We start from the raw sequence: 23414 nt of genomic DNA on the forward strand, positions 1-23414 counted from the left end.
CTGGCCTGTGGCAGGCTACATTTATCTTTACTTCATGTGTACGTGCTCAAACCTTATAATGGGTGGCTTTTACCCCTGGGCTTTTCTGTGCATTACTGAGATGCCAGAGAGATGATGAGCCCTTCAGGTCACAGCAAGCAAGAATCCAGTTGTCCTGTGTGCAGAAAGGTAGATGCAGAACAGCCCTGTTGCATGAGCACTGCTTGGGTTCAAAGACCAGCCCCCAGTGCTCAGGATCATCCCAAAGGACGTTTCCTTTTCCCTGCCATAGAGATCTGAGCGGTTTGGAAACATGTAGCAGGCACAGGCTTAGCCCCTCAGATGCTCAAACCTCTCTCCTGGGCCTAAAAAACAGCTCCCTAGTGGGATCAGAGGAGGAGTTATGATCTTCTGTTCCTCTGGAGTGTTGGTTGACAGGGCAGCTATCAGCCAGCTACAGTGCTGTGTGCAGACCAGTGACGGAGGCCCTTCCTGGGCAGTTGAATACAGAATCTAAGTACACAGCTGGCCACAAAGAGGCACGGTGGATGACAGAAAGTAGTGTTGCGGCTGGAGATGTAGCACAGTTGGTAGAACATTTGCCTAGCATGCACAAAGCCCTGAGTTCAATCCCTAGCACCACATAAAGCTGGGTGTGGTGGATCATACCATCCTTTACTACATAAGCTAGCCTGCAGGACATGAAAGATGTATCAAAAAGAGGAGGAGGAGGAGGTGGTATGGATGAATGCAGAGCCGGGGCCTTCAGAAGGCCCGGGGTTGGGGAAGCAATGGTTTTTTCATAGCAACCTCGTGATAAGGGAATAAGTAGGCAGTTGCTTGATCCCTGACTTGAAGTGTAGAATTTTTGTCAGGCATTTTATTCTGGTCTGCAAAAGAGATGAGTATCGCTGTTCCTTTTGCCAAGAGGTCAGGTAGTAGTTTAAAAAGAGGTCCTGAGAGCTTATGAGCAGGCCCTATGGCCACAGTCCAGTTTTAAGAATTGTAAAGCAACTGAGCCAGGGGCATTGCTTTCCTCAAAGGGTTCTGCATTTGCAGGAAGAGCCTCTTGGTCCCACAGATGACTTGCCACTTAAGGCTTTTTCAACACTTGTTCATAAGTGGCAGAGGTCTGGCCTGTACCCCCTAACACCTTGTGAGCATGATTTAGCACTGGACAGTGGTCGGGGATCCAGACCTCTTGACCTCTCTGGCCCCACCCCAGCATCTGCTCCATCCTGTTAGCCGCTGTCCTGTTCCCACAGCTCTTGCCTGCTTTTCCTCCTCACCCCTTCTTCGCTGAGGAGATCGGTAGCCAGGAGGAGGCTTCCACAGCTGCTGCCTGCACTCATGCCTGGACAAATAGAGGAATCCATCCTCGCTCCAGTTATGTTCAGTCCAGACAAAAAGCCAAGTGTGAAGAGCCCCTTCTGCTCATGATGTCTGGGCAGCCTCTGAGTCATCAGTGCTGGCTGCCCTGACGGAGGCCCGGCTCTGCCCCTCTGGGCTCTTGTAGGCAGGCCTGCTGTAGCAGGGCAGCTGTGGGCCAGCCCTCCATGGCAGAGGTTATCTCAGACAGGCTTCTCTCATCAGTTGATGCAATTATGTATAACCAGCAATGAGAACTTTCCCTCTCTCAGCTAGCTGCTAGTAATCTAGAGAAACCTGGGCATTTTACCTTTCATCTACTTACTGATTGCTTATCAGGGACCATTAATACGCATTCATTGATAAATGCCCACTATAATACTGTGACATTGAGATGAGCAGAGATAGCGTGGATGCCCTAAGTACATACTAGTGCGTTTCACATGAAGTCACATCTGTGCAAAATCTTAATGGGTAAGAGTTTGAGGCTGAAGTAGCAAGAAAGAACATTCCCCAACCAAACAAAATACAATGGGCCAAAGTCTAGGACAGCAAAACACATGTGTGGAACAAAAGCTCTTTGGCATGATGACATGAAAATAGTGAGTGCTGTGAGATCCCATGTATGAGAAACTTACAATGTGCTCTGCGAAGGAATTTGAATTTCAAGAGAATGAGGAAAGAATTTCAATAGAAGAGTGATCACATAGGGGATTTTTTTTTCTACTAACAGCATTTATTGAGCATTTGGCTTATAGTATACTCTTCATCAAAGCCCTTTGAAATAGGTGTTACTTGTTATTATATTCATTAGGCAGATAGGATACCCTAAACCATGGAGATTAAATAATTTACTCAAAGTCACAGTGCACTTAGCAGAGCAGGATTTGGAGCAGTTAGTCTAGCTCTAGAGCTGCATTGAGCACCGTGCCACGTTGCCAGATAGGCACTCTGTAGGAGGGAGGCTGACAAGGACACCAGCCAGGGGTGGGTAGGGTTGGGACCTACAGTTTAAGACTCAGACTAAAGGGAGGCATAGCAAGAGTTAAAAAGAAAAACGAGGGATGGTGAGATGGCTCAGCAGCTAAGGCTCGTACCTGGGAAGAACCCATGCTCAACTCTCCAGGTCCCACATAAGCCATATGCACCGTGTGACACCAGTGCCTAAGTTAATACACATGCACAAGGTGGCGCACACGTCTGAAGTTCAATTGCAGTGGCTGGAGGTCCTGACACACCATTTCCCTCTCTCTTGTGCTCTGTCATAAAAAACAGGCCAGTCTGTTGGGCTTGCCTCAAGGAAAAAAAAAACAATGAATCTAAGAACTGAAATCATAATGAACCAAGGATGACTGTGAGTGTGCAGGGCTCAGCCATGTGGGTTTAAAGAGCAGCCTTCAGAGTGAAGGTGAGAGGCAAGGGTCAGCCTTGTGACAGCTCAGCTGAATTCAAAAGGAGGCCTAGACTAGGGGTTCATGTTCCTCTGGTCACTGAGCAGCAGGGTGCTGCTACTGCCCATAGCTTAAAATGCACCCTGAGAATATCCATATTCAAAGACCATGGTCATGTTGGTGGGGAAGAGTTTGCAATTGAGACCAAGAAAGAGCAGGGAGAAAAAGCAAGAATTGAGAGTCACAGAATCCTAAAAAAAGAAAGTTTCAAAAAAAAGATAGGGGGTGCTTAGCTTTGTCACATCGTTTGAAAGGTCAGAAACAATGAAGCCTGCAAAGAAATTATTAAAATGGCAATTAAAGGGTCCCAAGTGACCTTTTGAAGCAATAGTGACAATGAAAGAGTTGCCGTAGGAACTGGCTACACCGGCTAGAGAAGTGAAAGTGGGGGGAAGGGCAAAATGCTCTTTGGGGCTGGAGAGATGGCTTAGCAGATAAGGCGCTTGCCTGCAAAGCCTACGGACCCAGGTTTGATTCCCTAGGAGCCACACAAGCCAGATGCACAAGGTGGCACATGTGTCTGGAGTTTGTTTGCAGTGGCTGAAGGCCCTGGCATATTCTCTCTCTGTATGTCTGTGTGTGTGTGTGTGTGTGTCTCCCTGAAATAAATAAATTCTAAATATTTTTAAAAACTGCTCTCTGGATGAGAAAAAGAGATAGGCTTCAGGGATGGGAAGCCAAGTCAGGTTTCCTACGATGGACAAGATGTTTGTAGGCAAATACTATAGAAAGGGTAGTCAGAAAGGTGATGTATAAGATAACCGATAGAAATAGGTGCCTATGGGCTGGAGAGATGGTTTAGTGGTTAAAAGGTGCTTGCCTATGAGCTCTAAGGATAGGTTCAATTGCCCAGAATCGATGGTAAGCCATATGCACATGGTGGTGCATGCGGCTGGAGTTCATTTGCAGTGGCTAGAGGTCCTGGCAGCCCCCCACCCCCGCAGTAGATGAAAAATAATTCTTTCAAAAAAAAAAAAAGAAATAGGTACTCAAGGAAGCAGAAGAGGATGTGATCTGGTCCCCAGATAATAGTTCTTTTCTCTAGAATGAATGGAAGGGAAAGAAGTCCCCATGGGAGCCAATGTAAGTGCTTTTTAATGCAGCATATAGGTCCTCATAATGCCATTACCCACAGAAACTCAGGTAAAGGAGCCTAAGAGTAGGTGCCACAAAGCAGAGTGCTCAGGACTGGGTGAGCACTGGGCTCCAGAGCCAGCTTTGAGGTCAGTTACACAAGAATAGATACATACAGTGGGGAACTGTCATTTGAACTTGACCTGATTGAACATTTGGTTACTTTAGACCATGCAAAAGATTTGATAACCTCAGGCAGGTACTCCATAGATCACATGCGCACTGATTTCTTGCCACCAAAAGAGTCTAGGCCCTAGCTCTGTCCATTTAAGACAGGGATAGCTTTAAAGTCAGAGAGTACACTGGCTGGACTTGGGAGAGCGCCTCTGTGACTGGCCTCCTGGCCCAAGCCAGCGCCTGAAGTAGAGAGCTGTCCAATGGCACCTAGTAGGAAGCAGTCTTCACACCTCCTCTTGGCTAGTCCCACTTTCACCTCCTCCAGGCAGCATGAGGAGGAGCTGGCCTGCTCACCGAAAGGTGTGTCATGCTCTCTGAATGATCTCAGGGCTCATCTCCTGTTCAGGAACCCTCTGGAAAAACCTCCTTAACAGTGGTGCCCCACGCCAGGGCTCTAAGAGAACACGTATCCTGTCACTTTCTAAGCCTGAACTTCAGGGAAGAGAGAGTTAACTCCCCCTCCGGCCTCTAGCCTGGGGTTTTCCCAGGAAGATGAACAGTCTGCCTTCCTTATTGTCTGCACCAAAGGAACAGATTGCGTCAGTTTGTAAACTGTGTTACCGCTTGCAAAGGCCTGGAGTCAGCAGGTTTGTATTTCCCAGCAGACTCCAGTGATGCTGAGTGCCTGGGCTTCTGCCTTTGCCTCAGGCAGAAGTGAGAGTGTGTTCCCTACTGTCCCCCATCATCCTACCACTCATCCTGGAGGTTGGGAGAAGACATTCTAGCCGACCCTTCCTGCTCACTCCCCGGTTTCTCCCTCCGCTTCCAGAAGTTCCTTGTTCTCTCTTGCGGGTGTTCCAACCTGGCTGGACGTCCAGGCATTCCCAGGGTTTTGGCGTGGGCCCTTGTTCAGACGTCAGACAAGAGATTGCCTGGAAAGGCAATCCTTTCTGTGTGTGGGACGCGAGAAAGTCATCTGGTGTGGAAATGAGAGGGCACCCCACGAGGAGGCATGGTGAGGATGGAGTCAGATCGGCACTGCCGCCTGCCCACCGCGCCGGCGGTAACGAGACCCAAGAGGCTTTTCATAGGCACTGCCTCCCGGCTCCCAGAGCGTTGCGTTATTAATTGCATTGTGTTAATGTTCATCATCTCTGAAAGAAGTCGGTTTGTGTGTGGCTGGGAGGGGAGGGCCCGAGCTGGCTGTGTTAAACTGCTACCGCAGTAAGGTGAAGTGTCTCTTCAAGTTCACGCTCTGGCTGTGGCTGTACGCTGCAGCTTTCACCTAGTATCAGCGATGGTAGAAAACTCAATTCTGCGGCACTTCTCCCTCTGTGTGGCAGGGAAGGACCTCAGTCATGTTCTCCTTGTCTGGATCGCTATTCATCCTCACAAAAAAGCTGTAGGCAGAATGAGTGGGTTGGTGTTTTTGTCCACTTGGGGTTGCTAACATAGAATATATGATACTAGGAGAGTTTATGTTTGTAAAAAATGGTTTATTTTGGCTTACAGTTTTGGAGGCCCAAGAGCATGCATTGGCACCAGTGCTGGCTTCTGTTGCAGTCCTCATGGTGGTAGATACTATCATATCTACCTGCCCAGTCGTCACCCTCCCGTGTGTGTGTAGTAGCCCCCTGCTTCCCGACCCCAGCCTTAGGGACTCCATAGCAAAGAGAACCTCAGAAATGGTTCACTTGCATTTTAGCCTGAAGAGCTGACCCCAGTCACTTCTGGGGACTCACTCTCCCAGCTTGTAGGAGGCAGAGCTGGTCTGGATGACAGTTGGGAGGGACCCAAAGCTTTTCTCTGTCCAGGCGTCTTGTCCTGCTTGTTGCTGATGGCTTAGGGACCTGACCGCATAGACTTCCACCTCTGAAGCCTGTCAACCTAACCAGAGCTACCCCTCAGCGATCCTACCCTGCCCTCTGGAGACCATGCCTCCCCAGTGCAGGATGCCTTCCTTTCCATACAGCCCAGGGCAGGGCCAGAGCTCCTGTCCTGCCTGTGCAAGGTGGCCCACCTCCCTCAGGTAGGAAGCACCTTGGGACTGGGTTCCAGGCATTCTGCAGGCTCCCAACCCCAGGAGCTCAGGCTGGCTGGAGGCTCAGTCGTTTCCTGTGCTGCCTCGGGCATTGTGCAATACGGTATGCCAGTGCCCTGGGGGAAAGAAGACCTGCTCTTCATCTTCCTAGCACAAAGATAGGAAAGGCTGGTATACGTGTGTGGTCCCCTGCCCATGGCCAGTAAATTCCAGGTGGAATATCTCCATTGGCTATTGCACTCATTGCATGGAATATGAATTTATTCCTCTGCCGCCTTCCCGCATTCTACAGTTCTTGTAATTCTGTTGCCCTCGGTGCCCCTGGCAGTCTTACTTACACCAGCCCTTCAACAGAGGCAGCCTCTGTTCTATGCTTCCTCTCCTCCCCTGGGCCCTCACCGCACTGTACTGGGACTCTGGAAAGCTTCAGGAGGAGGAAGTGAGCTGAGCTCTGCCCCTCAGCACCACAAGGCATTGAGCTCCGCCCCATGCACCTGGAGACTTAGGACACACACAGCTAAATGAACCCCAGGGCAGGCAGAGCCCGGAGCTCCCTGTGTGGTTTGATACCTGAACAGTTCGATAACCTCTCCTCCCCCATCCCGGACTCATTCTCTCTCTCTCCTTCCCTGTCTGTCCTGTCTCTTTCTCCTCCCCCTTCCCCTTGGAAAGATTTCAGAATCTGAAGGATAATTGCCTGGCTTTTCCTTCTCTCCCTTCCTCAGCACCCTTGGCAAACCCCAAGTGGCTCCCCTGCCCGCATTGCACCCAATCCAAGCAAGGGGGTGGGGTGGGGAGACAATTTGGGAGTAGAAACAGGGACTAAGTGGATTTCCAGAAGTGAGGACACAGGCTGCTGAGAAAAGGGGCTATTGGAAATGACACATCGCTAGCCACCACTGCCCCCCTTCTTGGCTCTCAGCCATGGCACTAAGGATTGTTCCACCTCTTTTCTTTTTCTTCCTTCTCCCCTTCCTCACCCAATCTCAGCCAAAAAGTTTGAGCCCACAGCCCTGCTGGGGGGGCGCGGAGGTGTGTGTGTGTTGCCTGGGCACCAGGAGCTCTTCTTCAGTAATTAGGAGACATGCAGATTAACAGCCTGTGCCGTTTGTATTAATTTGGTAAATAAGCCAGAACAATTTCATTAGTGGCACATTAATGTGCTTGGGAGCAGGAGGACGTGTCCCACTGTGAGACAGCAGGATGCACTGGCTACCCCAGTCCACAGACAGGCCAGGTCCAGCATGTCTAGCAGCTCACCCCTGGACATGGTTGGCTGGTGGCTCCCACCACTTTGGCCTGATGGTGGGGAAAGAACCCTACATTATGTAGAAAGTTATCCGTTTAGATGGGTTTGGAGGCAAACCTGAACACTTCCTGTCAACCCCACTTATCTTACCTTGACCTTTGTTGTGTGTGAAGACCTCAAGGTAAAAGAAACACAAAGCTTCTCAGGGAAAGACAAATGAAGGGGTTCACTAAGCAGGGATTCAGCCCAAGGTGTACAGAGCTCAGTGCTTGATGCAGCAGGACAGCTTCTGGATGTAACCAACACACAGATGCAGGACCAGCCTGGGAGCTGTTGGCATGGTCTGATGGAAGCAGAAGCAGTTTCATATTGCCCCATTTAATATACAGAATCCTCTCGTCATTTTACAGGTAAGGAAGAGGTCACATGACTTGCCCCAGAATCCATAGCTAGACCTAAAGGTTGAACTGCAGTCCATCTGATTCCAAAATCTAAACTCTTGCTAATCTCTCACAACTCAGGCACTAGGTAGACCTAAGCTCCCAAGAAGACTGAGTGTAAGACAAGCTTTGTTCCCCAGTGGAGCTGACAATCTAGTTGTAGAATGAACTAAGTGCCCCTGCCAGGAAGTGAGAAAACGATCATGGTCACGATGAAGCATTTATTTACCAGTATTCCTCTAGTGCTTAATGTATTAACTTTATATTGGCTCATTAATCGTCCTTTCAGGTGCAATTCCAAGTTTCTAACAGGGTAAACAGAGGCACAGATATATTAAGCACTTCACCACAATGCAGGCAGGCAGCAAATGGATTTGAACTCAGGCCGTTCAGCTCCAGAGTCTGCACTCTCAACCTCGATGTTATGCTCTGCTCTGTAAAAGCCAGTGGGAGGGCAAGCCCCCAAGGTGGCCCCTGCAGGCCAGAATCTGGCAAAGTGAGATAGAAGCCAGGAAGGGCATAGCTCACAGAAACGGGTCCAGCTGAGGTGTCCAACAGCCACAAAATCCACACTCGCTCTGCCAGCATCAAGGGCAGAGAGCCAGAAGTGCTGGCGGACCAGCAAGTTAGGAACCCCAGAGGCATGCAGCTCCTGAGGGTCACAGCTAACCTTCAAGTATCTTGGCTGCTCATTTCTTCCTTCCCCATCCATTCTACCCGCCCAGAAAGGTTTATTGCAGAAGGGAACAGGCTGCAACTTCCACAGTCAACATGCTGCCCACCAACTCACGTCTGATCCCTCCCTCTTAGCGGACCTGAGCCCCTGCTTGTCCTTGGAGACCGCGTGCCCCACTCGGAGGCACAAAGCCACACGCCTCGCAGACGTGTCCTGAATGAGCCTGGTGTGCTTGGGGCGCCACTCGCAGCACCCGCTGTGCTTTCACCGTGTTCTTGGTCATCTGTGCCCGAGTCGGCCCATAGCCACGGCTGCTGCTCCTCAGCAGTGACTGCAGCAGACGCCGGCTGCCCACTTCTGTCTTAATCAGCCACACCAAGCCACCTCCTCAGGGTAGCCCCACCTGGCCCTTCTCACAGCCTCCCAGCCTCCCCCCGAGCCATGTGTCTCCCCGGGTCTCAGCTTCAGCATGTACATTAAACAGAGCCACCATCTGTCCTCCACTGGCAGTGCTTGTAAGCACGCACTCACGTACTCCCTGGCACCCCCAATGCCTTGTCCGCCCACATGTGTACACAGCAAATGCCCACTCACATGTGAAGCCTGCTTCCTGCCTTCTGGCAATCTGTGGTCATCACCTAAGGCCTGAACTCTCCGATGTCACCTGCCATTGTAGGAGCCTTCCTACAGAAAGTGTGGAGCCTAGATCTCTTACGAAGCAGTGCAAGATGCCGAAGAGACGGTGCCATGCAGCGCTTTGTGGGGCACACAACACTCAGTGGGTACGGTCTCCAATAATGCTTACAATTGCTAGTTGGGCAAGAAGAGGTTTCTTGTATATTTCACAGGAATAGGCTTCCAGTAACTACTGTCTTTAATCTGCAGTAACTTGTAGGAAATAGTTCTCTCTACATGTATCTCTGTATGCAGTCAATCCTCATTACTTGGAAACTCAATATCAATTCTTGTTCTTTTATGATCGTTTGTGGGCTTACAAATAGCAAAAGTCTTGAGTCACTGGCAAGCATGCTCCCAGTTCAGGTAGAATAAGGCAGTGTTGCCTTTTTCTGGGTTTCATGATGTTGAACCCCTGCGTCCTCCTTCCCCGTGCTGGGATTGTAGGTAGGTGCCAGCATGGCCACCCAGGAGCGCTACCTTCTTATACCTGTAGCACATAAATAATTGTCCTCTTTGTGATCTATTTAGTGCCTGCCTTTTGGTGGGGTTTGTGTTTTTTCTTGGAGCTTTTGTCCTTTAAAGTGGTCCCAAGCAACTAGTGCTTCGAGAAAGCTGGGATATGCTTGAGCAGAAAATATGTGTTTGATAATCACCATTCAAGCCCCACTGCTAAGCCATCTCTCCAGCCTGAGAAAGGACTGTTTCTGTGCATATGTAAATTTCTCTCTCTAAAACCATCCCCCCCTCACACTTGTTAGAGGTTGTGTGTATTTAAGACTCTTGACTATGTTACTTAGGCTGACCTTGAACTCCTGGGCTCAAGTGTTTCTTTCTTTCTTTTAATTAAGGGAAAAATGTGACAGAAATTTGAGTCTTCCAGTTAAACAGAAATAGAACTTGTACAGACATGGATCCTCATATGTTGGAGTTAAGCTACAGTTCCTGGCAGTGTAAAGGAACAGTATGGTCGGGAGGTACACGTTCCAGCCTTGGAGCTCCCTGCTTGCAAACCCCACATCTCTCTAAGCTAGAGAAGAGTCGGAGTTCCAGCACCCTTCCAGACCAGAATCTTTCCACAAAGGTGGACACACAACAGCACAGAGCATGACTACAGAGGCCCTGGAGCAGGCAGGAACCATACCGGCCACCTGCCCCCAGGAGCCTTTGTTTGAGAAATTCCTGTGGAGCTGGCAGCTGTAATGAAAGAGGAAGCTGGTCCCACCTCTACTACCTGAGATGGAGCCCGTGGCAGTGCAGTGCCCAAGGCCAGAGATTTCTTTCCTCTGCTGCTGGCTGGGCCCTGGGACTTGCCAAGCCCAAGTTAGCACATTGATTGCAGTCAGGGAAAGGCTGGGCACAGACGAAGTCTGGGCTTGCTTGCCAGGGAGAGCCCACTACTCCCCAGTGGGTTGGTCTCAAGTACAGTACCAGGCGCTGGCTTCTCCCTAGTGAACCCTGGAGAAAGGCAAGCGTCTGAGTTGCGGCCTCTGAACGTGGTACGCAGTCGGGGTTTACTGTATGAAGTTCAGGCTGAGTGCGGCCCTGTGTAGGATGACAGGAACTGTGCCTGCCTGGTTGCCTCAGCAACCCATCTCTGAGATTCTGACATCAATGCCAGCAAAAAGCTGCTGCAGAAAGCCACAGCGGTCCGCTGCAAGCTGCCCAGGGGCCTGCCAGGCCGAGAGGAAGGCTTTGTGGCCCTGCAGGGGTAGGGAAAGGGCACTTGGCTCCCAAAACTGTAGACTGAGAGGTCAGGAAGAGGGCAGCCGTATGGGGCCTGGGTTCTGTTGTTGGCTGGGAAGTGAACCAGACTCACTTGTTTTGGGCTGGACGTGTGACCCCAGAGTCGGCAAGCAAAGCAGCCTGTCTGTTCTTCCTCCTGCCGCCCCCAAATTCCCCTGAGATCCCTATTTCTCGGCCTGAGCATGCTTGGTAAAACTTGGCAAATTAAGACAAAGAAGAGGTGGTCTTCCAGAATGGCACGGTGCCTGCACTGTTCTTATTTCACCACGGCAGGAGGCTCCCACTGGCTATAGGTGGGTTGGAAGCATTGGACTCTGAGCACCATGTGTCACACCCTCTCCCCCCACACATGCACACCCAGGTCCTCCAGTAAGTTAATTACCAGGCTCAGCAAGGAGAAACGTTGTTTCAGCACCTATGGGCGCTAGCTGCTGGCCCCTCCCATCACATACAGGCTCTGCTGGTGAGCTGCAGGGCCCCAGGTCTGGATGGTTGAAGGGCCATCATTACCCCAGCAGAAAGCAGGAAGGGTCAAGGGGTGGCCAGCGGAAAGAGAGCTTCGGAAACAGTGGGCTGTGGGAAATCGGAGAGGGTGGGGCCTGGCCTGCTACAGGCAGTGTGGGGAGACAGGCAGCTTATGTTCTGTTGGTTCTGCCCCAGCTAACTCTGCTTCCAGTCTCCATGCCTAGATTTCTCCTACATAGTCAAAGAAGTGGACTGAATCAGGTTTCAGGCTCTAGTAGACTGGTATGACCCCTTGTATGCCCACCCCCCAGCTTCAGCATTGTTGACCTCTTAAAGGACTGAGGGGACCTCAGGGAGCTAGAAGACGGTGAGGAATCAATAGGGTGGGTCAGTGTCCCACCCACCTAGCTCTGTCCCTTGTTAGCCCCCCCCCCCATTACCTTCCCTCTGCCCTGCATCACCTGTCTCCTGGGGAGTCGTGTCTCCCCGCATACGTCACAACTCCACCCTCGTCCTTTCTAGCCCTCTGCCACCGGCTCCAGCTCAGGCTTTGAGAATTCCCAGGTATTTAGACATTCATTTTATTGCTTAATCGAGCTTGAAGCTGTTTAAATTAATACAAGTTTTCACATTTAGCAGCGACGGGTTTTATAGGCCCCTTAGTGGGGGAAGAACGAGGTCAAGAGAGAATCAAGGAAGGAGTTCAGCATGGGCCACTGCCTTCGTGAGGTAGGGGCAGAGCAGCCACCACGAAGGACACAAGCCCCGAGGCCACCTTCTTTTTTTTTGGTTTTTCAAGGTAGGGTCTCACTCTAGCTCAGGCTGACCTGGAATTCACTCTGCATTCTCAGGGTGGCCTTGAACTCACGGTGATCCTCCTACCTCTGCCTCCCAAGTGCTGGGATTAAAGGCGTGCGCCACCATGCCTGGCTGAGGCCACCTTCTTGGAGGAACAGAGTTCATGCCAGTTCTGGGGTCCAGAGAATAGAACTCTCCATGGAAGGGGTCTGGGACTCTTTGGGCTCTGTGAGGATTTCCGAGGATCCTGGGGTTCGGATCTGGGATTATGGCACTCACCACACCCTCCAATTGCTCTTTTTTGGAGGGTTCCTTCTGCTGGGTCTGCCCCCAACTGTCCCCCGTGCTAATGCAATTCCCGCCTACATATTCCTCCCTCGCCTGTCTTTTCTCTTCTCTTCTGGCTTTCTAGAAGCTTCCTTAATCACCTTTGTTAAACATTAATCCTTTCAGCCCATCCTGAGGGAATGCAGTCTCTTTCTCCCCAGGGATTATCTTGCTCCCCTGAGCCTGCCTCAACACAGAGCTAGGGGTGGATGCGGAAGAGGGTGGTGTGCCCCGAGCGGCCTGCTGCTAGCCTCCCTGCTGCACATGCGCACACACAGCCCAGCCAACGCAAGCTCCCTACCGAAAGGACGAGGAGGGACTGGAAGTCCCGTCTAGAGGGTTTCAGTTGCACAGACACTCCAGGCTCCAGCTCGCCTCCTGCTCTGATTTCAGTTGATCCCCACTGCATAGAATGAACATAGACGTGGCTGCCTGAGGCCTAGGCGCCCTTGGCCTTGTCTTTCTGCTACTTTCAACCCCTACGTGTGGGCTGTGCCCACAGTCTGACCCCCTTTCTTTCTGTCCCCAGGTGGAGGTGGAGGTGGAAAGCATGGATAAAGCCGGCAACTTCATCGGCTGGCTGCACATGGATGGCGCTAACCTGTCCGTCTTGCTGGTAGAGCATGCGCTCTCCAAGGTCCACTTCACTGCCGAGCGCAGTGCCTACTACAAACCCCTTCTGTCAGCTGAGGAGGCCGCCAAACAGAAGAAAGAGAAGGTATGAGTGTGGGGAAATGGCATTCTCTTCCTAGCACACCCACGACTCTCAACTTCTCCTCCCCACACTTCTCCACCGGTATCCGCCTCCAGAGAAGAGGCCCAAGCGAGCTGTGTCACTATCCCACACACACCAGGGTGCCAAAGTTTGACCACAAGGCTGCTGCACACCTGAGGTGGTCCTACGCTGCAGTCTGGAGCAGTGAGAGAACTAACTGGGGAGTCCCTGGAGAGGAGGAGCCTGGGGGCAACCTAATCCTGGCCCTTACTGTTCCCTATCAATGCCCACCAAAGAACTAGGTAGCCCACCTCTTTTAATTTCCTTCCTGCTGCCCACAGGGAAGCAGTGTCAAGAGATGCATCAAGCTGTTAGGATAGCAGATTTACAGCCCGTCAGTCTCTGTAGGCACTGCATTGGAGAGACAAGGGGGTGGGTCCAAAGCAGCTTTTGGAAATAAATTGACAATTAAGGAACTCTGTGGTTTGGGAATGGGAGCTGGGCTCAGTACCTCCCATACTAGCCTGTCTCCATTGACTTATAGCCTGGTCACAAAAATGGGGATAAATCAGCTGGCCACCAATTTGTCATCTCCTCTGAGCTTGAGAAGTATTTTGTGGGACAGCCGTGCAGAGCCATAAATTTGTTCTAGGAATAAATGTTTCCTTCCCCATGGTACAGCCATCTGGCTTGAAACTCACTTCCATGAGCCAAAGCTTAGATACCTGCCAACAGAAGTGGGGGTCTTTGTGTCCCTAAAGCCACGTCAGGCCAGAGCAGCTAGCTGTTCTCTCAAGGCGCCTCTCTTCCTCCTGGGGCTGGGCCTACAGATGGACCTCTTGGGTGTCTGTCTTTAATTTCATCCCCTGGGAATTAGGGCAGGTGACCTCACCCTTCAGTGGACCCTAGAAGGAGATGACTCAAAAAGCTGCAACAGGCAAAAAGGATGATCCAGGGTCTGGAGGCTCATGGGAGAGTTCTTTCCCTTCCTTGCTCCGGTTCCTGCTCACTCTGAACCCAGTCTTCCCAGAATGTCGAGGAAACAGGTAGCCTCAGCTCCTAAAGGGAAGGAGTCAGGCTCCTCCTGGAATGCTTGCTTCTGACAGCTGAGCTGGCGGCTGCTGCCCTGTGTTTTCTACCTGTTGGGGCCGGGGCCTCCTGGTAGCAGTGTTGACCCTTCCCAGGAAAGACACAGGAGGGCCATGTGGCAGCATTAGAGACCAAGGCCCTGAGCTGAAGGTACCTGTGCTTGGGGTGCTTCCCGGATACTTGGCACATGACAAGTTGCCTCTTGGGGTAGAGAGCCAGGAGAGACATAGAGCAGAATGTGGCCTTAGAGGACGAGCTGAATCCCTTGCCAGGTGTGGCACCGGATATTCTTATTTACTACATAGTAGATTTGTCTGAAAGAGCCCACATTGTCATTTTGCTGGTGCTACTTGAGGCTGAGGAGTAATTATCAGTGATTAATTACTTACGTGATCTGCACAGTTTTTATTCTGGTCCAATTAAAATGCAACACACAACTCAGTGCTGAGCTGGCCTGCCCAGAGTCCCTTTCCTGAAAGTCCCTGTCCACTCTAGGATCCTGAGGACCCAGGCTGGCTTTCTGCCTTCTGGTGGGGCTGGTTCCTGGGAGCAGCATTGTCTGCAGAGACTTGTAGTAGCTCTCGTAATTGGTTGCCCTCAAGTAAGAGAATTTGGGAGCCAGCTGGGGACAGTAATCTGAGTGTCTAAGGTATGCCACTTATGAGGGCACCTTTTCCCACTTATGGGGGCTACCTCACCTGTTGAGACCAGGTAGGGGATAAAGGATCATGTTGGCATCTAGACACGTGACTATATATACATGATAACAACTCCGGAAGGGTAACTTGGAGAGATTGTGTGAGACCAGGTGTGTGCAGAAGTCTTTGGGCAGAGAGAGAAAGAGAGCATGCATGTTAGTGAGTGTTAACTTTCTGATGGAACCTGATGATGCTGGAGCCACCAAGCTGCTTCCTTGGATCTGTCTTCTCGTAGAAGAAACCATGGAGAATTGCAGAAGACAGGGAGAGGAATATGACCCATGGGCTTAGCTTCCTCCCTACTGGCTTTCATCTTCCTTGTGCCCCTGATGACCCAGAGAGCACCAGTGTCAGATGTTGAGACGGTTGTACGCACATACTCACTCATGCCCAGCAAGCCTTGGACAGGGCTGGTTTGGAGTCACTTTCTCTCTGCTGGAACAAAACAGCCTACCAGAAGCAGCTAGTGGGAGGAAAGGGTTTTCTTCAGCTTACTGTTTTGAGGGCAAGTTTCCTCATGGTGGGGAAAGTATGGTGTGAGCTGGAAGCTGGCTCACATCTTCACATAGCAGCACCAGGGAGGGAACAGCAAGAGCCAGCTAGCACCTGCAAGAGGGACGCGGGTTATAACGTCCCAAGGCCTGCCCCAAGTGACGTACCTGCTTCAACAAAGCGCCACCTCCCATCGGCTCCACAGCTCCCCTGTCAGCTGGGGAAGAAGCATTCAGAACACATGAGCTCGTGGGGGCATTGCCTTCAATCCACAACAGCTGGATTGGCCATTGTTTGGCTTTTACTAAGCTTAGCTTTCCTGCTGTAGGTTTGAAGGCCTCTGCCACTCTGGCCCCATGCTGGCTCCACCCTTAGAGTTTAGTGAGCAGGAATAATAAATAGGACTTAGATTGGAGAAAGGTCAGGCAGTAGATCTCCAGCCACGTTCCTCTCTTCTGCCAGGAAGTGAACCTAAGTCTCCGCAGGGAGGAAGCGTGGAGAAGTGGAAGAGCCAATGGTCCATCCAGAGAGATCAGGAGTAGAGACAGCCTCTGCTCCTGATCCACCTGACCAGTGCTGTGCCTTATATAGCACACTCTTTCTCTGGTGGCAGCCGCAGCAACAGACGACCTGAGAAAGCCCCAGATGTAGAGAGAGCATGAGCAAGACAGGAACTTGCATGGCAGAGAAGTCTGGAGCGAATGCAGAAGAGTGAGAAGCTTCCCCACCCATGTGTGACCTTGGTCTGTAGCCAAAGCCAGGATCACAGCAATGCCCTGCCTCCAAGCAGTGCTTTGAAACAAAAAGATGCCATTCTCAGAGCTGACCATAAACCCAAGACCTCTCCACAGTAACGCTGCTCAGAAATGGCCAAAGAGCTGGGGCAGACCTTCTTTATGAGGGCCTCCCACGGTCCTGCTGCTGAGGCTGGGCTTGGGTTCCCTTGGGCAGCCTCTTGGCCCTCTACCAAGTCTGGGAATAGAGCCCTCAGGGATACAGTCCCTGGGCCTGTATGCACACTTACTATTCCTTCTAGAAAGGGCCTTTGGATTCTCTCCCTTGTTTGGGCAAACCCTATAGTGGATGTTTCTCTTCTTGGATCCTTGAAGAGAAACATCTACCATAGGGTTTACCCAAGCAAGGGCATAACAGGAATCCGAGCTCAAGAGGCCTGGCATGGCTGAGCAAGTAGCGCCAATCAGGCAGGTGTCTGGCCAGTATGTCTCTTCCTATACCAGCTTATCAGTCAGTAAGGGCAAAAAGCACCCATCCCAGCCCACTGGCTCCATCTCACTAAGAAGACATGTGGCATCTGCCAGCTAGCCTGGGTAGGGACCATTGGCTGCCACATCCCAGGGAATAGCTGAGATGTCCCCTCCCTCTCCCCGCCCCCCAGAAATAGAGAACTCTCATGCCTCCACTGTCCAGAGGGCCAAATTGAGGTCTCTTAGAATCAAGGTTCCTTTACTGGGAAGCAGCTCTCCCTCTTCTATCCTTGGATGTTCTTGGCCACCTTGTGGAGTTAGCATGACTTTTCTTTTCTGCCATTGCAGGGCCGACCCAATGCTGGTGGAGGGTGGGGGAGGGTAGCGGAGGGCCCTCTGTGAGGCTGTGGTCTGCATCATCGGGACAGCTTGCTGCCCACCTGAGAGAAGTGAACAAAGCTCCTCCCCTCTCCCCTGGGAGGGAGCCGATGCTATCTATCGCCTGAGGCCCTTTCACTTGAGGACTCCTTAGCAGTTTCTGCTCTCACCCTGTCAGCCGGCTCTGTGTTCTTCAGCACAGCCGAGGAAAGCCCTCCCCCACAGCCGTAGACAGGAGCAGGGTGGGGTTGGGCTTGCTCCCTGGATGGTTCCCAGGCTGGAGGCCCTGTTAACCAGGCTGCTGGGAGAGGAGGCTGAGGAGGCAGAGTGGGCAGGGCCAGGGAGGAGAGGGCTGCTGCAGCCCCTGAAACACCAGGAGTGATGAGAGATTGCGGGGAAGGTACCACGGGACTGGCAGGAAGGGGCCCGCTGCTGAGTCAGGAACGTGACGGGCTGCTTGGTGGAAGGCTTGGCTCCAGCCCAGTTAAGGCAGTGATGACAGGCTCCTCTTAGACGCAGTACAAGTTCCATTGATCTGTGGAGTTCCAGGGCTCCCAAAGGAATGGCTGGCTGAGGAGACACTTACCTGGGGAACTTCCAACCAGGGAGGCCTAGGAGGAAAGCCCCAGCCCAAGGCCTTGGTCAAAACCATCTGTGGCTGTCCTCAGAAGCCCCCTCCCAGGGAACTTGCCAAGCTAGGGGCCTCTCATGGGTGCTCAAGGGAGGCAGAGCTGTGCCTTAAAGCCCTGTTGCCTGCCTCCTCTCCTCTGGCCAGCCAGGTTGGCTACTGGAAGCAGAGATGTATGCCAAGGTCTCTGGGTGCTGACCAGGGCCATGGTGGTAGTGATGGAGACAAGCGTTGGAGCACCTAGAGTCTGGGCGATGAAAGGTCAGGAGCTATTTGCATTGGTGCCTGGCCACAGAGCAGTGTCCTGTGAATGCCACCTTGCAGGTATGTAGCATGGCATGGCAGAAAGCTTGGTCCCAGATGGGTCTCAGCCATGCCCAGCATCCTCTCCTGGGCTTGGAAAGTGCTCATAGCTTGCCTCTCCCTCAAATGGAAGGACCCATCGTGGTGCCACATTAAAGGTAGAAATGTGGGCTGTGGCAGCGACCCAAGGCGATTCCATGATTGCAACACGCTTGACTTCAGCTCATTCCTGGGGCTACCCAGGAACCTGCTCATGAGATGCAAGGCACCACCAGCGACTGTGTGGGAATGTTCCAGGGGAAGGTAGTCGACCCTGAGAAGGTACATGGCTTTGTCAAAGTCAAACACAGGGTAAAGGGGAGTAGGGCCGTACCCTACTCCTCCTAAGCCTCCCACGCTGCCCAGTGCCACATGTTCCTTCCCGGGGTGGCTGCTGTCAAAGTCCCTCTCCTATTTGAAGACTGTTAGAACGGTTTCTGGCACTAGTGAACCCGTAAGTTTGGGCTGGTACTTCAACCACCTCTGTTCCTCTGTACATGCGTGTCTTCAGGACCCCCACGTGTGGTCAGCCCCCTCCCCACTTCCCGCTGCTCGGCTGGAAAGCCACCTCCTGCCCCGGCTCTGACAGGCCTCACTACTCGGATAATCTCCTGGCCGCAGGATTGGACTTGACGCGCTGTCACGTCGAATCAGCTTCTGAGCTACTGCGGCCCTGACAGCGCAGGGCTTGGGGAAGGAAGGGGGAGCGGGAAGGACGGAGAGGGGCGGCCCTGCCTCTGAGCTGAGGTCAGAGCAGCCTGCTGGAGGGGAGCATGGCACAGACACAGACAAGCCGCTGAGGAGACGCCTTCGTGAGCAGCGATGGCCCCCACGCCCAGCTGTGGCTTGCAGTGCCTCAGGAATGCCTTTGGCCTTGGGACAAGGAAGGGGCCTGGAGAGTTGAGAGCCCTGGAGGCGCTGGGGGAAGGGCCGGGGTGATCTGGAACTCTAGCAGAGCCCTGCTTGTAGCCCAGGGCCGAGGCAGTTCGTTCATGGACAGGGTCTTCAGTCTGAGGTGCATGGGGATCACCTGGAGCCCGGATTCCTTCCCGTTCGACTCTCCTGAGCCTTGTGGCCTGGAGTGGGACCTAAGAGCACACATTTTAAACTTGCCTTCAGTTACTTGTGCTGTCCGCCAGGATCTCGAGACCCACTGGATGAGAACTTCAAAGAGCGTACTTCTCCCTCCCCAAGTTAACCATGTCGCAATCCCAATACTCATCCAAAGGTGACCCCATTTGCTCAAAGCCTTTAGCTGGTCCCCACACTGACGCGCTTCCTGTCCACCCCTCCTCACTCTGCACATGCAGGTGTGGGCCCACTATGAAGAGCAGCCCGTTGAGGAGGTCACGCCTGTGCTGGAGGAGAAGGAGCGGTCCGCCAGCTACAAGCCAGTGTTTGTGACCGAGATCACTGATGACCTGCACTTCTACGTGCAGGATGTAGAGACTGGTGAGTAACCAAGGGCCACTAGCTCCCAGCTCTTAGCACGGTCCAGTCCACCTCGGAATGAGAGCCCCAGGATTCCAGGAGCCTCCGCTGAGCTGTTGATGCTGCAGCTGCCTCCTTCTCCAGCTCACTGGGCCTGAGGGTCACCTCAGAATCCACAAGCAAGACGTAGAGTGGACACGGGCCTGTGGCAAGGCTGAGCAGGTCCTCTGAGGACAAGTGAGATAACAGATTCATCTAGGTGATGCTCTGAGACTCTTAGGTAATGCTTTTGCTCCCAGACACCCCTGGCTTGGCTGGACGTGAGAATTTGTCACCCTTGAGAGTCTGTCGGGAAGCAAGGAGCAGATCTTTTGTGTGTGGTCAGAAGGCCCCAGTCTAGTGGCTCAGCCTCTCTTTCTCTCAACTTCCCAGGGAAGGTTCGCAGGGCAGCAGCCTCTAAGCAAGTCTCTGCTGAGATGTCTTCTCCAGACGTTAGCACAATGGACTCAGGGCCAGTTTCTGTGGCAACAAGCAGGCTCTAGGGGAAGCCATCCCCTGGACTGCGTTCTGTGGCCAGTGTTCCCTAGGCAGGGTCCTTAGGCTTCTCGAGGCCGAAAATAATAGAGATCATTCTGGCAGCAGCTAACTAGCTCCCCACCCCAAACTCAGTCTTCACACTACTCTGGGGAGGGGTGCAATTTCAGAGGGAAAAGCTCTTAGAATCTCTGCTGGGCCCAAGGGGCTGAGTCCTGGCAGAAGGATCTGCAGATGTCACCGGCACCTTGAGTGGCCAGAAATGGCAGGAAGAGACTTTGCCCAGCTCTCTCCTCCCTCTCCCCAGGCCCACTCCTGACCGCCAGCAGCCTTGTCTCAGCCACTTCCCCTCTAATGATATTTCCCAGGCAGCTGTTTCTGGGGCAATGTCATTTCACCAAGAAAAACTTGACTGTTCCTCACCCTGGGCTGGCCCTGGATGGAAAGGGAAAATGTGGGGAAGGCTGGAGACAAGAGCTGACGAACCTTGGGGATTCACAGCTAGCCTTGGAAATGGACCTAGGGAGTGACCAACCTCCAGGTGCAGGTTGTATGGTGGAAGACGAGTTCCACTCCAAGGGCCGGAGTAGGAGTAAGAGCTCTGTGTGAGCAGAGGGGCCTGGATGGCAGGGGAAGGAGGCTCTAAGCAGATCTGCCCAGAGGACAAGGGGTCTTGCAGGCTCCACCTCGGGAGGACCCAGCCAGGGCTGGCCCCAGGGTCTCCAAGGGTGAATGAAGCCTGAGGGATTCCTGTACGACTGCCTGGCTATCTCTAGCTACTCTTAAGAAGCCAGGATACTTGGAGAGAACAACATCCAATGCAGGAAATAATAACAACAATAAACAGCTAGAGAAAAATGCGTTCGTAGAATGTTGGAACAGAAGGACAAAGCACTTCATGACATGCCACCTGGAGTCTGTGGCTTGAGGACTCTCCTACCCTCAGGTAGCTCCACAAAATCCACAGAAATTAACCCCATGATCCACAGCTTCCCTCTCTGAGCCCCTTGGTCTCCTCTTGGGGCACATTCTCTCACTCTGTCCCCCTTCTCTCAAAGCCCACCTTCAGGGAAGGGTGTGACAGGAACATTGAAAATGGCCAGCCAGACCTGTATAAAGGACCTTCCGAGGTTTGTGGCTGCTGGCAGAAGGCGTAAGCCCGTTTCTGTTGCCTGGGAACCAAGAAATACAGTCAACTGAAAGACCAAGCTTGGAGAGCCCGTTGATGTAGTGGCTTCTTTTCAGTCCCTGGAACGTGAGCACCTGGACGAGGAGTGCTCTGAAGCGAGCGGCCTTGCCGCCGGGTGGGGAAGGCTGGCACCTAAACGTCCCTGTTCTGAAGCCCAGACCTGTGGATGCCGGACTGTAGTCCTGCAGCGGCCCCAGAGTGGGCGTGTGTGCATATGCAGAGATCACTTTCAGCTCAGTTGAATTATTGAGCACCCGGCTTGCACTGGGGATTCTACCAGGCCTGTGCGCGTAAACAAACAAGTGAGCTATGGTCTGTGCCCTGAAGGAGCTCACGGTGTAATGGCAGAAACATAAACACAGACAGGGAACTTATAGGAGCAAAGGTGCCAAGTGCAGCAGCAATAAACATGTGTTCTGCACCTGTTACAGAGCCGCCTTCGCCCTGAAGGGAAAGACGAGTTCCACACGTAGACCACACATCTTCGGCCCTGCCCTCGCCTAGTGGGGAGGATGACATAGAAAGTTTGAGTCTGAGTGAGAATAAAAGCCAGAAGGGCCACAGGAAGGGGGGGCTACGTGTAGGGAACTGATGCCTGGCAAAGTGGGGGCAGGGAGGGCACTGCGTAAAGGAGTTAGGGGCGGAAACTGAGGCTGAAGATGCTGTTAAAACCAGCCAAAATCCTGCAGGCAGGCAACAGGAACAATTTCAGCTGGGCCAGAAAGAAAGATTAAAGAAGGACGGGTCTCGGGGAAGAGGGTACACAGCCTAATAGCACTACAAGTTTTTGTTGTTGTTGTTGATTTCGTTTTGAGGCAGGGTCTCGTGTATCCCAGGCTGGACCTTAACCTGCTACGTTGCCAAAGGTGAACTCGTGATCTTCTGGCCTCTCCCTTCCCTTTCATCTTTGTTTTTGCCTTTGGGAACCATTGGTCAGAGCTGCTTCTGTGGGTCTTGTGGCGCAGGCCAGGAGCTGCCTCTTACAAGAATGGGGTTCAAGCTGGCAGTTCACGCCCCGGGGGACGTTGCTTGGTCTTGCTCATGTCCACTCGCCCTGCCACCAAGGCCCAGGCCCAAGAGCTGGGGTACACCTCAGTGGAAGACCTGCCTGGCGTACACAGGCCCTAGTAGTGAAAATAATAATGAAAACAAAGGCCCAGGCGCATTCGCCAGGGTTCCCAGAGCCCTGAGGTGTAAACCAGAGAGCTGTGTGTGCCTGCTTATCCCCAGCTGCCAGCAGGTCGCCAGTTCCACATCTGGATATGGCTGACATGAAGCCTCACACAGGGACCACAGAGGAATGTCCTGCATGGGCAGCGGCAGCCAGGGCTATGGTGCCTTCTGAGATTTCACAGCATGTTCAGCCCCTAAGGCCCCCCCCCCCCCAGCAATGACGTTCTCAGGTCTCATTGCCTTCTCGCTCCTGCAGGCACCCAGCTGGAGAAGCTGATGGAGAACATGCGCAATGACATCGCCAGCCACCCCCCTGTCGAGGGCTCCTACGCCCCTCGCCGAGGAGAGTTCTGCATTGCCAAATTCGTAGATGGAGAATGGTAAGCCGCTGGGCCCCCGCGCACAGGCGCCGGCGTGAGAGGGAGAACAAGGGCATCCCGGAGCACAGGCCTGCAGAACTACTGCTAGATTACGGGCCGCTCTCAAGCACCTGCTTTCTGCTGGGTCTTTGGTGCCTCCACCTGCTTTCCAATGTACCCTTCCCCATCACCCACAGCCTTCTTGGGGCCTCCAGAGGTTGGAAGATGAAATGGGGCTCCTCCCTCTCCCCTGGGAATTCTGAGGTGGGAATGCTAGCTTGCTGGTTGGGACTCTAAACCAGCCCTGGCTCCTCACAGAAAGAATGATGTCACAAGGCTGAAGAGATGGCTTAGAGGTTAAGGCACTTGCCTGCAAAGCTTAAGGACCCAGGTTCGATTCTCCAGAACCCACATAAGCCAGATGCACATGGTGACGCATGCGTCTGGAGTTCGTTTGCAGTGGCTAGAGGCCCTGGCGTGCCTATTCTCTCTATCTAAAAGGAAGGAAGGGAGGGAGGGAAGGAGGAAGGAAGGGGAGAGGGAAAGGGAGGGGAAAGGAAAGGAAAAACATCACAGGAGTGAGTTGGAGGCTTGTTCACAAGTGAGCCTAGACTAGCCGCTCAACCCTGCACCTCTGCTGTCTGAGACACAAGTGGCAGTACTCACAGGCCAGAAGAAAATCACTTATGTATGACCTACCAAGGGTAGGGCCCAT

At 52.6% G+C, this 23414-nt stretch overlaps 1 protein-coding gene across 1 annotated transcript in view; it reads left to right on the forward strand.

Moving 5' to 3' along the window:
* The window catches only part of Snd1 (staphylococcal nuclease and tudor domain containing 1), a 485819-nt gene that overhangs the window by 455785 nt on the left and 6620 nt on the right, over positions 1 to 23414 (forward strand). The window contains exons 17-19 of the mRNA XM_004658615.2: positions 12996 to 13184; positions 19324 to 19465; positions 22597 to 22720. Coding sequence (XP_004658672.1) covers positions 12996 to 13184; positions 19324 to 19465; positions 22597 to 22720 — 455 coding nt within the window. The remainder of the gene's footprint in view (positions 1 to 12995; positions 13185 to 19323; positions 19466 to 22596; positions 22721 to 23414) is intronic.

Source organism: Jaculus jaculus, chromosome 10, assembly GCF_020740685.1.
Source record: "Jaculus jaculus isolate mJacJac1 chromosome 10, mJacJac1.mat.Y.cur, whole genome shotgun sequence".
Lineage (NCBI taxonomy): Eukaryota > Metazoa > Chordata > Mammalia > Rodentia > Dipodidae > Jaculus > Jaculus jaculus.